Source organism: Chelonoidis abingdonii, chromosome 3 (genome assembly GCF_003597395.2).
Source record: "Chelonoidis abingdonii isolate Lonesome George chromosome 3, CheloAbing_2.0, whole genome shotgun sequence".
Taxonomy (NCBI): Eukaryota; Metazoa; Chordata; order Testudines; family Testudinidae; genus Chelonoidis; species Chelonoidis abingdonii.
In genome coordinates, this window is record NC_133771.1 from 33,517,350 (window position 1) to 33,531,689 (window position 14,340).

A 14,340-nucleotide genomic window follows, 5' to 3' on the forward strand; every position below is an offset into this window, starting at 1 on the left:
CGTATATACACAAATGATGTAGTCAGTAGTTTTAAAAGATGACACAGTTGTAGTAATCTGTTAGCTCTGAATGGGAAATTGATATATAATTGATACATAGGATTGTACAGGCAAAAGAGGTCTTGATGGAATTTCTGTTTGTCTCTGTGTAACGTGATAACTTTTGATCACCACATCTAACGAGTTCCAAAATTTCAGGGAATGTTCTAGGTGTCAGTGGGCAGAACCCCTTTGCTTTTTGTGAAATCAGAAGACAGAAGTGGTGGGAGGGAGACAGAGACCCTTGCATCTGGTTCACAGATCCAGCAGCATCAGTCGTCTTTGCTTTGATTTATAGACAATTACAGCCATTAACACTTTTCAGCATAACAATACCCCTCATCTCCTCTCTGCCCATGTCCCAGTACAGTTTAAAATTTTGACATCCTGAATGACGTATCTCCCAGATAGACAGAAAAGAAATAAGAATAATTGAGGGAAAAGGGAAGCACATACAGCCCCTGTCATGGGTGGGCTGGGTGATGGTCGGAGGGGGATGGTGGGCCACTCGGACTCTTGCAGAGGGGAATTGAGAAGTACACAGGACCCCTGGTATTCCAGGGAGAATGAGGCACAGTGGTATGGGGGACACTGAGCCCCAGCCATGTGCTGGAAGGGTGAATGGAGGGCACACAGAGCCCCTGTCATGGTAGGAAAGAGGGAAGAGAGGAATGAGATGGCACACAGTTCATGACTCGAGGGGAGAATGTGAGACCCTGGCATACAGGGAGACGATGAAGGAGGTTGGAGGGATTCTCTGAAATAAAGGAGGATTGGAGGATGGCAAACAGGGGGCTTATGATTGGGGAGGGGTAAATGGAGAGTGGTAGGAGCCTCTGGTGTGTGCAATGAGCTTGACTTAGAGAAGCAACTAAGTATCTGACCCTCTAGCATAAATAACAGGTGTTTACTTTGAAAAATTTTTTTTTCCAATGTAGATATCGTTATTGAGTAATGAATGTTTTTCATGGACGCTGTGTAAAACTTTCAAAGAAAACCGTATTCTACAGATTGCCTTACATCAATTCATAATTAGACCCAATTTACTGTTTGAAACATATCACTAATATAGATGCTCGAATATATTGCTGATGGGTGTGGTATAAGAATCTAGATGGACAGTTTATCTGGATATATTTTAACAGGATTGTGAAATTGCATAAACGTAGACATACATTTCTTCCCCTTCACCTTGCTTTAGCCACCTCTGTGTCGTGGCACAGGGACCACACAACTTTTCTGAGAATTTAGAGCCTTCTTGTACTGGGCACCTGCAGATGCATTCATTTTCCCTCCCCACACCCTCTTTGGTGTTGCTCCCAGAAGCTGAGAGTCACCCTACATCATCTTAGTCTGAAGTTAGCATGAAGAGTTTGGGTAATACACTGGAATCCAGATTGTTTAATAAGGCCTAGTCTTCCTTTTAAAATTTGACCTAGTTAAATCTATGCAAACCCCTAATAGTGACACTGTAGTTTTAACCCTTGCTTATATTGATATATTAATGTTATATCTTATATTGATTTTTTAATTAGTAATTAGAGCACTTTTCTAGGATGGACAGTGTCTCAGCCATTTTCTTCTAATTATTTTTGTTATTACTGCCACCATATGTTAGTATTTTCCAGTATTATATTTAGATAATTTGTCAGTAATCATGATAATCTTACCTTTTAGTTCCATATCCAAAAATGCATATAATTGAAGACCATTTGATTTGCATCAGACATGCTGAGCATTTGAATATGTTGTTTGTGTACATTTTTCCGCTTGCATAGGGAACAGGAACAGTCACAGGATCAGCCACTGGAGGATCACATGTGCCTTTGAGCTCAATGAATGTGGAAGCCATATGTGAGAAGCTGAAGCAGACAGAAGGGCTAGATCAGAGTATGCTACCTCAGTATTCTGCAACTATAAGAAAGGTGATCCATTATTACACTTCAGTCATTTACATAGCATTGAAACACAGGAATGCATGTGTAGAAAAAATTATTTAACTGACTTATTGCATGAAAAATCTACTGAATCATACTGAATGTCAAAATAATATTTTTTATCTATATATTTTCAAAGTAATGCAGCTTCTTTAATGCAAGGAAAATGTCATGAGTACTTTATCATCTTGTATTTAAAACTGAGGTAAGGGCCATAGTCACTAAAGTGAAATGTCAAAATTATGTTTTTTCTTGCAAAAAGAATATTGTACATTATTGTAATTAATTTACCATGTTCAATTTACCATGGTAATTTTCTTAAAGCCTGCATTTAATTTATTTTTTTACTCTCAGATGAGAATGTATAGTCTTTTACCTTATTTTAGATTAAGGTAAAAATTTGTCTGAAGACTCTTCCTCTTTCCTTTCCCAAGTCCTGTTATGTTTTCTGATAAATTAGGAGAGAGTTCTTTCCCAGTTTATTCCCTTATCCTGACAGATATATAAATGTTATATATGGAGTGGAGTTCTGGATGTGTGCCGAATACTAAAATTCTACACAGCCTACTGAAAGGCCTAGTACTGTCAAATTGGGTGTTCTGTGTGAGAGTTAACACCGGACAACTACTTCTAAAACTGTCATCTCTGCATGAATCATGCAATGTTTTACAAAAGTCTGATCTCAAAAGGTATTCTTTTCGCTCTGGTACAGTAACTACATTTTTTTTTCAAAGACTAAAAATAGGATCCCTGTCCCAGAGGGGTGTTACAGATAAGTATTTTGTCAAGAAAGTGTGTAAAGGAGGATTTTAGCAGATATAGTATCTGTAGGGAGTCAAAAGGGGAGAAAAGATCCCCTTTCCTCCCTCCCATAGCTTTTCAGCATAAAAGTTGGAACAGATTACAATGAAGTATGGGCATCTATTTACCCTTCATTGTTTTCTACAAGTCCCAGCCCTGTGACTCTTTTCTATTCCTGTATCTGCAGGCCCTGCAACTATTTTATGAAAATCTCCTATGCCCCAAGATTCCCCTATCTCTTAGTCTTTTCATTTAATTTTTATATACTTCCCCCCTCCTGTTTTCTGTTTTATTTTCTATACCTTTTGTTTTTCCTCACTTCATCCTCTGTCTCACCCTCATTTAGTCAATTCACCCTTTCTTCCTCCCTCTTTACCTCTCACCCTTCCATATCTCCCTCACTTTCTCTGCCACACTTATTCACTCTCTCATTTATTGTCTTTCCTCCTATATGCTAATATAACTCCCTTGTGTCTCCCCTGCCTTTTCACAATCCAGTGCTTCTCACTGATGCCAGGAAAGTGAAGAGCAGCACTGAGGCTGAGTCAGTAGCCATTTTTGTATTAGGGTGCTGTTGCTGAGCTTTCTGTAAGTTTTGATTCTTCTTTGAGTGCTTGTCCATATTAGGTGTGTGTGCTCGCCACATGCACCGGTGCTGGAAGTTTTCCCCTCATCAGTATCCATAGCAGACCGGCTCTGGTGCCCTCTGGAGTGGCACCCACATGGCATGGTACAAGGAGCGCTGCCACCTCCCCCCACCCTCAGTTCCTCCTTGCTGCCAGTGACAATGCTGGAACATCTGATGCTTTAGCTAGCATTGATTCCTTCTCTGTTCTTGCGAACTTTGAAATCCTGTAAAATAGTTATACATAGTTAGTAGTTTTCTTAGTTACCCTTAGCAGTAGTTCTCACATTCTCCATTAGTCCCAAACGGGGACCATGCCGTGGTCCCCAGGCTTTAAGCCCTGTGATCGCCTATGCCCCTCAGCGGTCCCCATACCAGCTGCTTAAGGTGCTTAGGTGAAGGGCACATAAGTGACAAGTGCCGTATCTGCAAGTCCTTCAAACCTAGGATGAAAAAGGAATGCAACATCCATCAAAGAGCATTCCTAATGGAGTCGTCACTCACTTCGGCGCCGGAGCAGGTGTCTGACTCTGCACCGAGCACTGTGGCCTCCGTGTGCAGTGCTTCCCCCAGCACCGTCCACAGGCCGGCACCGGTCTCCCTTCGCAGCTCCAGTCAAGAAGCCGAAAAAGACTGGGGAGGGAAATCTCCTACCTCTCACAAGGGAAAGGAGAGGACAGGGGGTGAGCCAAGGCCCATGTCAGGCAGCTCAACATCCCCTTCAGGAAGTCGGTTCCCAGCTCGAGTCAAGCGGTGCAGTCCATCCCATGTCTTGCCTGTGACTCCAGATAGTGGTGCAGGCCCCGGCCAGCTTCAGGTGCCGTTGATGCCCGAAGCTCTTCAAGCAGCTCAGGAGATCCTGACACTCCTGGTGCCACCCTCACTGGCTTCTGCAGAACCCTGGTCTCAGGGAAAACCCATGTTGGGACCTATGCGTGTGTTCCTGCCTCAGTGGTACTGTTCCCCATCGAGAGGGACATCCTGCCTGCATTCGCTTGCCTGCAGCCGTCATGTCTCAGGATAGGAGAGCCAGGCCCTCTTCAGTCCCCTCTTCTGGGGCACCGATTGAGGGACTTGAGATGTACTTCGCCAGTAGATTGGTGCAGATCCTCTGAGGCATGCACCACCTGGCAAGAACTCTGGGACCGACCCCAACCATATTCAAGGGCCCAGGACCAATCCCGGGACTGACTGGGCACCAGAGACCACCAATCGCTGGGCCATCACCCAAAAGGAAGGTCGCCCTACTCAGCAACAGCCACTGCTCAGCCTAATCCCGGTCTCCCAGGACCGATCGCTCTGCTAGGGGCTTGAAGTGAGGTTCCTTGACTGCGGGACAAGCCCTGGTATTGACAGTGCCAATGACATTATCAGTACCAAAACCTGTCCCTTGGCTCCAAGAGCAGTGGCCGTTGCCATGGATACCATGGAACCCTTGGGGTTCACCCAGCCTTCCCAGGCCACCTGATTAGTGTTGGGAGCCTCAGAGAGGCCAGCGGCCCTGATATCCCACCTCCCTCAGGAGACTTCAGGGGATAAGACCTCACAGGTCTAAGAGGACCAGGAGAGCAAGCTGCTGGACCACAAATAGACATGGAGGTTCCTGTGGCACCAGCATTGTCCTTGTCATCACCAGACAAGGCTGTCAGAGGGCCCACTCATCCAGTTCCTCAGGATGACACTAAGACACACCAGGAACTTTTGAAGGGGGTAGCTTCTAACCTCAGACTTCAGGCAGAGCAATTGGAAGAGCCCTCGGTCTCTCTGTTTGACATCCTCTGTTCCTTGGCTCTTGCCAGGGTGCCTCTGCCCTTTCATAAAGGGATTTCTAAGATCACTAATGCCCTGTGGCAGACCCCCTCTTCCCTGACCCCATCTCTTAAAGGGCCAAACATAAGAATTTCATGCCAGCCAAAGGGCAAGAATGCTTATACTCCCACCCAGCCCACAATTTCCTTGTGGTCGAGGTGGTTAATCACAAGGAGAGGCAGGGACAACCCGAGGCCACCCTCAAAAATAAAGACTCAAAGAGGCTGGAGCTTTTCTGATGTTAAGTTTACTCATCTTCCAGCCTTCAGCTGAGAGTTGTCAACCACCAAGCCCTCCTTCACTGATAAGACTTCAATATGTGGCAAGCCAAGGCCAAGTTCGAAGGGTCGCTTCCCGAGTCTTCCAAGAAGGAGTTCCGAGCGATCCTTGATGAGGGCAGGACCGCGGCCAGGGCAGCCCTCTAAGTGGCATCAGACACTGCGGACGCTACTGCCCACACCATGGCTTCCGCTATCTCGATGCAGCGAGTCTTCTGGCTGCTCCTCTCTGGGTTGTCCACCGAAACTCAGCAGTCGTTTTGAGGGTGCGCTCAAGGGCGACCTACCAGACTTCCAGAAGGATCCATCCTTCCCTGTATTCTCCAACCATCTCTCCTTCTTACTCCCTGCCTGGACAGCTGTAACCTCGGACTGATGGGTTCTCAGCACAGTGGAACAGGATTGTACCCTCCAGTTCTTTTTTAACACCCCCTCCCCCCATTCCCACCCACCTTCCCCATCCCTTTTCAGGGACCCATATCCCAAGATTCTCCTTGCACAGGAGGTAAAGAGGTTACTACAGCTGGTTGCAATGGAAGAAGTTCCTCTCGAGTACAGGAACAGGAGGTTCTATTCTCAGTACTTCTTAATCCCAAAGGCCAAGGGCGGTCTACGGCCCATCCTGGACCTGTGAGACCTCAACAAATACCTAAAGAAGATAAAGTTCCGCATGGTTTCCCTGGCTTCTTTTATCCCCTCCCTGGATCCGGGAGACTGGTGTGCCACCTTCGACTAGAAGGACGCATACTTCCACATAGTGATCTTTCAAGGACACAGACGCTTCCTCCAGTTTACGGTGGGGCCCCCCCACTACCAGTTTGCAGTCCTCTCGTTCGGCCTGGCAACAGCACCGAGTTGTTTTTACCAAGTGCATGTCAGTGGTAGCAGCTTACCTCAGATTTCGGGGTATCCAGATCTACCCACACCTCGACAACTGGTCGTCAAGGGCAGCTCCAGGTCTTAAGTCCAGAAGGATGTTGCGGTGCTTCAGGCCACATACCACTCTCTGGGCCTACTGGTAAATGACAAAAAATAGAAGTTAGTGCCGGTGCAGAGGATAGAGTTCACCGGAGCGGTCCTCGACTCGACCTGCGCCAGGGCATTCCTGCCACTGGAAAGGTTCTACACATTGACGAACCTCATCACAGAAGCCTCCGCATTCCCTCTAACTACCGCCAGGGTCTGTCTGCGCCTGCTGGGTCCCATTGCAGCATGCACATACATTGTCTGCCATGCCAGATTCCAAATGCGGCCCCTGCAACAATGGCTGGAGATGGTCTGTTCCCAGTCCAGAGACCTCCTGGAAAAGATTGTTGTCATTCCCCAGGCATAGGGACCAACCTCAGAACAGTTCTGGAGGGAGTTCTGCTCAATAACCCCCCTGTCACTCCATTGGGTTGGTGTTGGATGCCTTGGACCTCGGCGGGGGTGCACATCTCGGCAACCTCCAGACACTGGATGTGGTCCCCGTTCCATATTGGGTGACTCCCAAGCAGTACCCCTAGAGGTGGGTAGGAGGAGAAATTGCACATAAAGGTCAAAGAGCTCCAAGCAGCCCGGCTGACGTGCAAAGTCTTCCTGCCCCACCTGTCGGGCAAGGTGGTAGAGTCCTGATAGACAACAAAGCCTCAATATTCTACATCAACAGGCAAGGGGAAGCGCGCTCATCGACTCTGTCAAGAAGCACTCCATCTATGGGACTTCTGGATCAGCCACGAAATTCACTTGGAAGCTTGTCACCTTCCCATTGTGTGAGAATACACTGGCGGACCAGCTCAGCAAGGACTTCTCTCACCATGAGTGGTCGCTCCATCCAGAGATCGCCTGCATGATCTTCCAAAGGTGGGGAGCTCCCCAAGTGGACCTGTTCGCTCCCAGACAGAACAGGAAATGCCACTGGTTTTGCGCTCTGCAAGCTCTGAGCCAGTGCTCCCTCTCCAAGCCTTCCTGCTGTGGTCAGGGAGCTTAATGTACGCATTCCCTCCAATTCCACTCATCAGCAGGGTCCTAGCAAAGATCAAGAGACAAAGCACAGATGGTTGTGATCACCCTGGCGTGGCCTCACCAACATTGGTTTGGTACACTTATGAGCTTGTCCGCAGCCCCTCCCTGGCCTCTGCCTGACCTGTTCGGAAGGAGTCCAACAGGTCCTCCTGGAGAGTAGGAAGCCCTCAACCAGAGTGACTTACTTGGCCAAGTGGATGTGGTTTTCCCACTGGGTGTCCAAGCGTGGCATCACTCCCTCGCATTCTTCCATACAGGCTGTCCTGGACTACCTGCTCCATTTGAGGATCCAGGACTTGGCACACTCGTCCATTAGAGTGCATCTAGTGGCCATCTCTGCTTTTCACCTGCTGATCCAAGGACGGACAGTGTTTTCTCACGACATGACAGTCAGAGTCTTGATAGGGTTTGAGAGACTCTTCCCCCCAGGTATGGACCCCTATCCCACAATGGGATCTTAATTTGGTCCTCTTCAGGCTCATGGGCCCACCCTTTGAGACGCTGGGTTCCTGATCTCTTTCCCACCTGTCATGGAAGGTTGCATTCCTGGTGGCAGTGACATCGACAACACAGGTCTCTGAAATTAAAGCCTTGACCTCAGAATCTCCGTACATGGTCTTCTACAAAAATAAGGTTCAGTTTCAGCCCCTCCCGGCCTTCTTGCCAAAGTTGGTCTCCAACTTCCATATGAACCAAGACATCTTCCTCCCACTGTTCTGTCCCAAATCGCACAAGACTAGTGAGGAGATGCGTCTTCCTGCCCTGGACGTCTGGAGGGCCTTGGCTTTCTACTTAGAATGTACCGAGCAGATAGGATTAATTGTGCATAAGGACCTGTTATGACGGTTCCGCCGCTGCAGATTGTCAGAGCCCACTCAACGAGAGTGTAAGCGTCTTCGACGGCTTTCCTGGCACGCATCCCTATTCAGGACACCTGTAATGCCACAACGTGGTCTCCTGTTCACACGTTTACCACTCATTATGCCATCATTCAGCAGGCCAGATACAACACTGGGTTCGGCAGAGCTGTGTAATCTACACATCCGTGAATTCCTGCCCACCTCTAGGGGTACTGCTTGGGAGTCACCCAATATGGAATGGACATGAGCAAGCACTCGAAGAAGAAAAGACAGTTACCTTTTCCATAACTGGTGTTCTTTGATATGTGTTTCTCATGTCCATTCTGCAACCTGCCATCCTTCCCCACTGTCAAGAGTTTCCGGCAAGAAGGAACTGAGGAGGGGGGGAGTTGGCAGTGCCCCTTATACCATGCCATGTGGCCGCCACTCCAGCGAGCACCAGAGCCAGTACCCTATGGATACTGCTGAGGGAAAAACTTGTGGCATCGGTGAATGTGACGAGCACGTACCCCCTAATATGGAATGGACATGAGCAACACATTTCGAAGAACACCAGTTACGGAAAAGGTCACTGTCTTTTCCCATGTGTATGTCAGAGTAAATACAGGGGAATGATGGTTCAAGGGTTCATGTAATAGGTGCTCATTTGAAGCTTCATGGGTACTTGTTAGAGGGAAGGGTAGGATTTCAGCTAGTAATAGCGTTGGTGGGAGGTCATCCTTGTAGTGTATGTGCAGATGGCTGGCTTGCTTTCACTTCCCTAGGCTCAACTGGCTAGTCCGGAAGGATGCAAAAATCAGACACATGGTCACCCTGTCCGTAAGGGCTGTACAGAGGGCACTCTTACTGAGAGGAGAGCATTTTGTGCTCGTAGAGATGTTCCAGGCATACCCACAAACCAGACAGTAAAATAGTAGTCATGATGTTTTTTACTAGTGCCACTGATTTAAACATAAAACAGCCAGATCCACAACATGTTCAGTAATAATAATAATCAAAAATTTTAATATCCCAAAATCTGTATTGACACTTTTTATAATCATCAACCAAAACCCCTGGGTATGTGCTGAAATACATTTCCCTGATTTTCCACATACATTTTAAGATTCCAGAAGAGACCATTAGATTATTTAGTATGGCCTCCTACATAACACAAGCCAGAGAATTTCACGCGGTTACCACTGTATTCAGCCTGATAACATGTCTTTGACTAGAGCATATCTTTCAGAAAGGCATTCAGTCGTGTTCTGAAGACAGCAAGAGATAAAGGATCCACCACTTTCCTTCATAGTTTGTAGTAATGATTAATAACCTTTGCAAATGTGCGCCTTATTTCTAATCTGAGTTTGCCTGGCTGCAGGTTCCAGCCATTAGTTCTTGGTTCATATCCAGACTTCTTGAATAGTCTTACAGCTTTATAGGTTCAGAGCCATGAAGTAGTTTGTGGAAATCATAATGATCTCACACTAGCCTCTGTGCATACTCAAAAATGCTTTTATAGCCATTGCCTTGTTCATATTAAGTCTATTAGTGACCCAGAAGTGGAATCTATCCTCTACCCCAGCCCTTTAATCTTGTCAGTTTCATAAGAGGGGCGTCCCCCTTTCATAAGGGAAGTCTGAAGTGTATTAGCAGCACTCCTACGCTGCAATGCTGCTTCACTCCTCCCTAACAGCTTGGGAAAACTCCATAATGTATTGCTAAAGATAATTGTAACCCAGAGCATTTCTCTGATGCAAGGTATTTTAGGGATGTCTGTTGGTCCTCTTATAAGGACTAATTTGTTCCTTAGTGTTAATCTACAACTCTAGCTGTATCGTACAAGGAATACTTCTATTCAAGAACCTTCTCTGGTCATCCCTATATGATTTCTTCTCTCATTCCAACTGCATGTAAGCTTCAGACACTGCCTTTAGATGAAAAGCTCTTTGTGCTACTCCTTAATCATATTTATTCAACTCTAACCTGGGATGTACTGTCATAGTACTCATTCTGTCTGGATTAAATACCAAAGATTCCAAATCACTCTCCAAAGATGCAAAAATAACATACTATGTGTTTGTTTATATTTTTTGTTCTAATTTATGAGGGTTGGTGACAAACTGGAGATTTTTCTGCCCCACTCCCTTCTCTTTTTGGGACCCCGTTCTTTCGGGATTGGATTATAAGAAAAGAGGTTTCCACTATTGAGTAGATCAGTTTAGGAGAAAATAAAAGGGGGAAGCCAATTCATTCTGCAGATAATAGTGGCTCACAAACTGACTCTGCTGCTTCTCACAATTGTGAAGCACAGTTGTAAAACCCCTCAGTCCCAAATCCTTGTCCTGAAATAGAGATCTCAAATTAACAGGAAGTATTTCGTATCAATTCCCATATATCCCTGAATATCTGTAACTTTTTTTTTTTAAAGAGTAAAATGTCCTTTTTCATATGTTGGTAAATAAGGTATCTCATCCTACAGTTCTCATCTGTTTAATCTGTCCTGTCTAAATTAGCTTCATATCCTGCAACACATTCCACTTATATCTCTCACTTTGTGTTGTCACTGATATTTAGATGGATGCTTTATAAACTTAATTTTTTTGTCCCTTCTCTTTATTCTTCCTGTCCTCTCTGTATTGCCCTTTCCTCACTGTTCTTTACCAGAGTACAATCCAGATTAATGATCAGCTGTGTTACCCCTGCTATGCAATGTTTGGTACTTTACAGTTGCTTGCTGAAGTAGCCCGCACCTGGACCACTAAAAAACAGCCTGCCAGAATGCAAACCACACCCTTGGTGTCTGTGTGTAGTTGCAGCCTGCCAGCCACACATGGATTACACTGTGGCTCTCACCAGTTGTGATTATACTGCAGGATGACTCCAACACACACCCATTCGCACATTTCCCTCCAGAAATGTATGTCCTGTACTGCCCAGCCCTCTCCAGAACACTACAAATTATAATGTCTGTTATTCCTTTCAGAAAATAATATGCACACAGCTTGTCATCCCAAATGGAATTACCCACACACTTCAATTTAAATATGCTGGATTAGATAATAAAATGAGTTTATTAACTACAAAGAACTAGATTTTAAGTAAGTACAAGTAATGAGGCATAAAAGTCAGAAATGGTTACAAGAAAATTAAAGATAAGTTAGGTTTTAATAAATGTCTCAACAAACTACATCAGATTCAAGCAAAATTTCTCTCTGCATGCTTTCAGCAGTCTTACTGACCAAACCCTGTAGGTCAGGACCCCTTCTCCAAGAGTCCAGCAAACACTGCCTTTGTTGCTTCAGGTACAGTTAATGTGATGGGCAGGGAGAGAGAACGTGGCGCCTTGGTGTGTTTGTTCCTCCTTTTTACAGTTTCAATCTCCCTCTTTAAAAATATTTCTAGCTGGGCACTATGAGACAAAGAGTCAATGTGGAAGGATTTTCCCTGCTGCTTTTTTCTCACCTGTTTGAGCTTTCTTAGTTTCCCTCCCTACATGATGACTGTGTTTACTGCTTAAATGCAAATTAAGCAGAGCACACATTCCTTTGTTTAGGACAAACCTGTTTGTCAATCTCACTTTGGGCAGGGCTGTGGAGTTTGGAACATGTGTGAGCAACAATGTACAGTGGAATCTTATAACATCACCTAAAGTGTTCCCACACAAATTTTATCAGGGCAGTACTGACCAGCAAATTACAAGTTTTCAAATACTTCACAAGTCATAGTTTGTACAAAGATTATTACAATAATATGTAGGGTATGAATACAGGAGTGTATTCTGTCATACTCACCAATACCAGATTATCCCTTATTCCATACAACTTCTCTCTGGTGCTACATACTGTAGTACAATCCATCCACGCACAAGTGTCTCTTGAAGCAGGAAAATCCTGGTCTGATTAGGAGTTCTGGACTGCTGGAGGCAGTTAGGGTTTGGGTAGAATCTTTCCTGACCCATGCTTTTGACCTTTCTGTTACCTCTTATCTCTGTATGTTGGACTCATGTCTCCACAACTATTCAGGTGTGACTAGAGTTCTAAGAAATTTGTTCCTGACCAATCAGTTGTTCTTTAGAGTAACACGTGACTCTTCATCTTTGGGCAGAGAGTTTATCACCACCACAGTTCTCCTTTACCTAGCCAAGGAATTGGTATTTGACCTTGAAATTGCCATTTGGTAGTCCATGGCATATACTTCAAGGCTTCCAGGGTAACCTTTATTGTTTAAAAGAACCTTAAGGTTTGAAAAGCAAAGGCAAGATTACTAAAAAGAAATATTGCTCCAAGTAAATGATAAATTAGAAATATAAAATCCTTGTATGAGTCCAAGATGATTTCTGGATAAAATGAATTTTATTATGAAATATTTACAGGGTTTTTTTAAGGCACCAAGTACTTTTTACACAGTTTTATTTATTTTATTTAGGCAAACATAAATGGTCGTGTCTTGGCTCAATGTAACATCGATGAACTGAAGCGAGAGATGAACATGAATTTTGGTGACTGGCACCTGTTCAGAAGCGCAGTAAGATAACATTTTGAGCTTTTCTTAAGTTTACCTTATCGAGATAGCTGATGTTGTTTTAAATTTGATCTAGAACTCCTCATTTATTTTGCTTTTTCCTTGGTACTATAAGTCACTTCTCATGGTAAATGTGCAAGCATGTATCATTACGTTGGCTGCATCTTAAAACTCAAACTATTAAAGTATCGGTAGTATTGGACTTATGCAATCCATACAATGAGGGGCAGCTGTATCTCTGATACTGTTAAGCCATACATGTATACTAAAATATCTGTTCTTCCCTCAGCTTGAGGGTAAATAACATAGTTAATGGGAGCTAGAGACAGACATCAGACTGTTAATTTCTCCACAAAGATGTTTGAGTGCTGTTGATTCTCTGCTCCTATACTGCAGAATGTTTGTGCTGCTAATTCATAGACTTGTAAATATTGATGGTTACTAGACAGTGTTTTATTGTGATACTGACGTTTATTAAAGCTATTAAATGTGGTATTTGTTTTTTCACTCTTAAACATGTAATTAGTATTTTGTTTTACAGGACTTGCATACTTGAAAATTGAGAGTCTTTGGCATGTTAATGCTTTAAAAAGGCTGTGTACAGTAACTATATATTAAGAAAGATTTTCATTGCAGACAATGAGGACAGTTCCATAAAGAGATCTCTCCCAAGTAGTCTTTTTTTTGATGAATCATTCAGAAACATGCATGCAATTTTACAATTTAAAAAAAGCAAGTTACATTTTCCTGTTTCCTTTTGTTTGGAACATAATTGTTACAATTTAAGAAAGAGATTACTTGCTCAAACCATTTTATCTTGCTTTGCTGTGTAATGACATTTGTACTGTTTTTTACATTAAGGTACTCGAAATGAGAAATACTGAAAATCAGGTTGTTCATGAAGATTCTCATGCAGTGAGTGAACATGCTACCAATGTGATTCCTCACAATGAGCTTGCTCATCGTCCTGTGCATAATAGTGAATTGCCTCACACTGAGCTTACAGGAATTTCTGCTCAGGTTCCCTACGCGCTCAACTTCAGCTTTGAAGAACTGAACACAATTGGTCTCGATGAAGCTCCTCCACATCACAGTAATTTGAGCTGGCAGGTATTTACTAAAGAGATGTATTTTGTTTACCTAATATGTGGGAAATTATTCTTTGTTAGATGACAGGGCAGACGGCAAGTCCACTCTGTCTATCCAGATACCCTCTCAACTCTCTGTCTTGCCCCAAGACAATACTTTGGAGAGAGAGTAGGGAACAACCCCAAATAAACGATTTCCACTGCCTCATCCTCATTTTCTCTCACTCCCCAATAGCTGTTTCTCCTCCCTCGTAATTCCCCTCTAGGGGGAGAGTATGGGTACGTCTACACTGCACGATTATTTCGAATTAGCTTAAACCGATATTACAAAACAGATCTAATAAAATCGGTTTAGCGCGTCCACAGTGGGATCCCGAAATCGATTGTTTGCGTCCA

At 44.3% G+C, this 14,340-nt stretch overlaps 1 protein-coding gene across 4 annotated transcripts in view; it reads left to right on the plus strand.

Annotated features, from left to right (window-relative positions):
• The window catches only part of KIDINS220 (kinase D interacting substrate 220), a 166,326-nt gene that overhangs the window by 146,422 nt on the left and 5,564 nt on the right, over window positions 1-14,340 (plus strand). For all 4 annotated transcript variants that reach the window (XM_032795179.2, XM_032795180.2, XM_032795183.2 and 1 more), the window contains 3 exons: window positions 1,818-1,964; window positions 12,761-12,859; window positions 13,718-13,966. In XM_032795179.2, coding sequence (XP_032651070.1) covers window positions 1,818-1,964; window positions 12,761-12,859; window positions 13,718-13,966 — 495 coding nt within the window. The remainder of the gene's footprint in view (window positions 1-1,817; window positions 1,965-12,760; window positions 12,860-13,717; window positions 13,967-14,340) is intronic.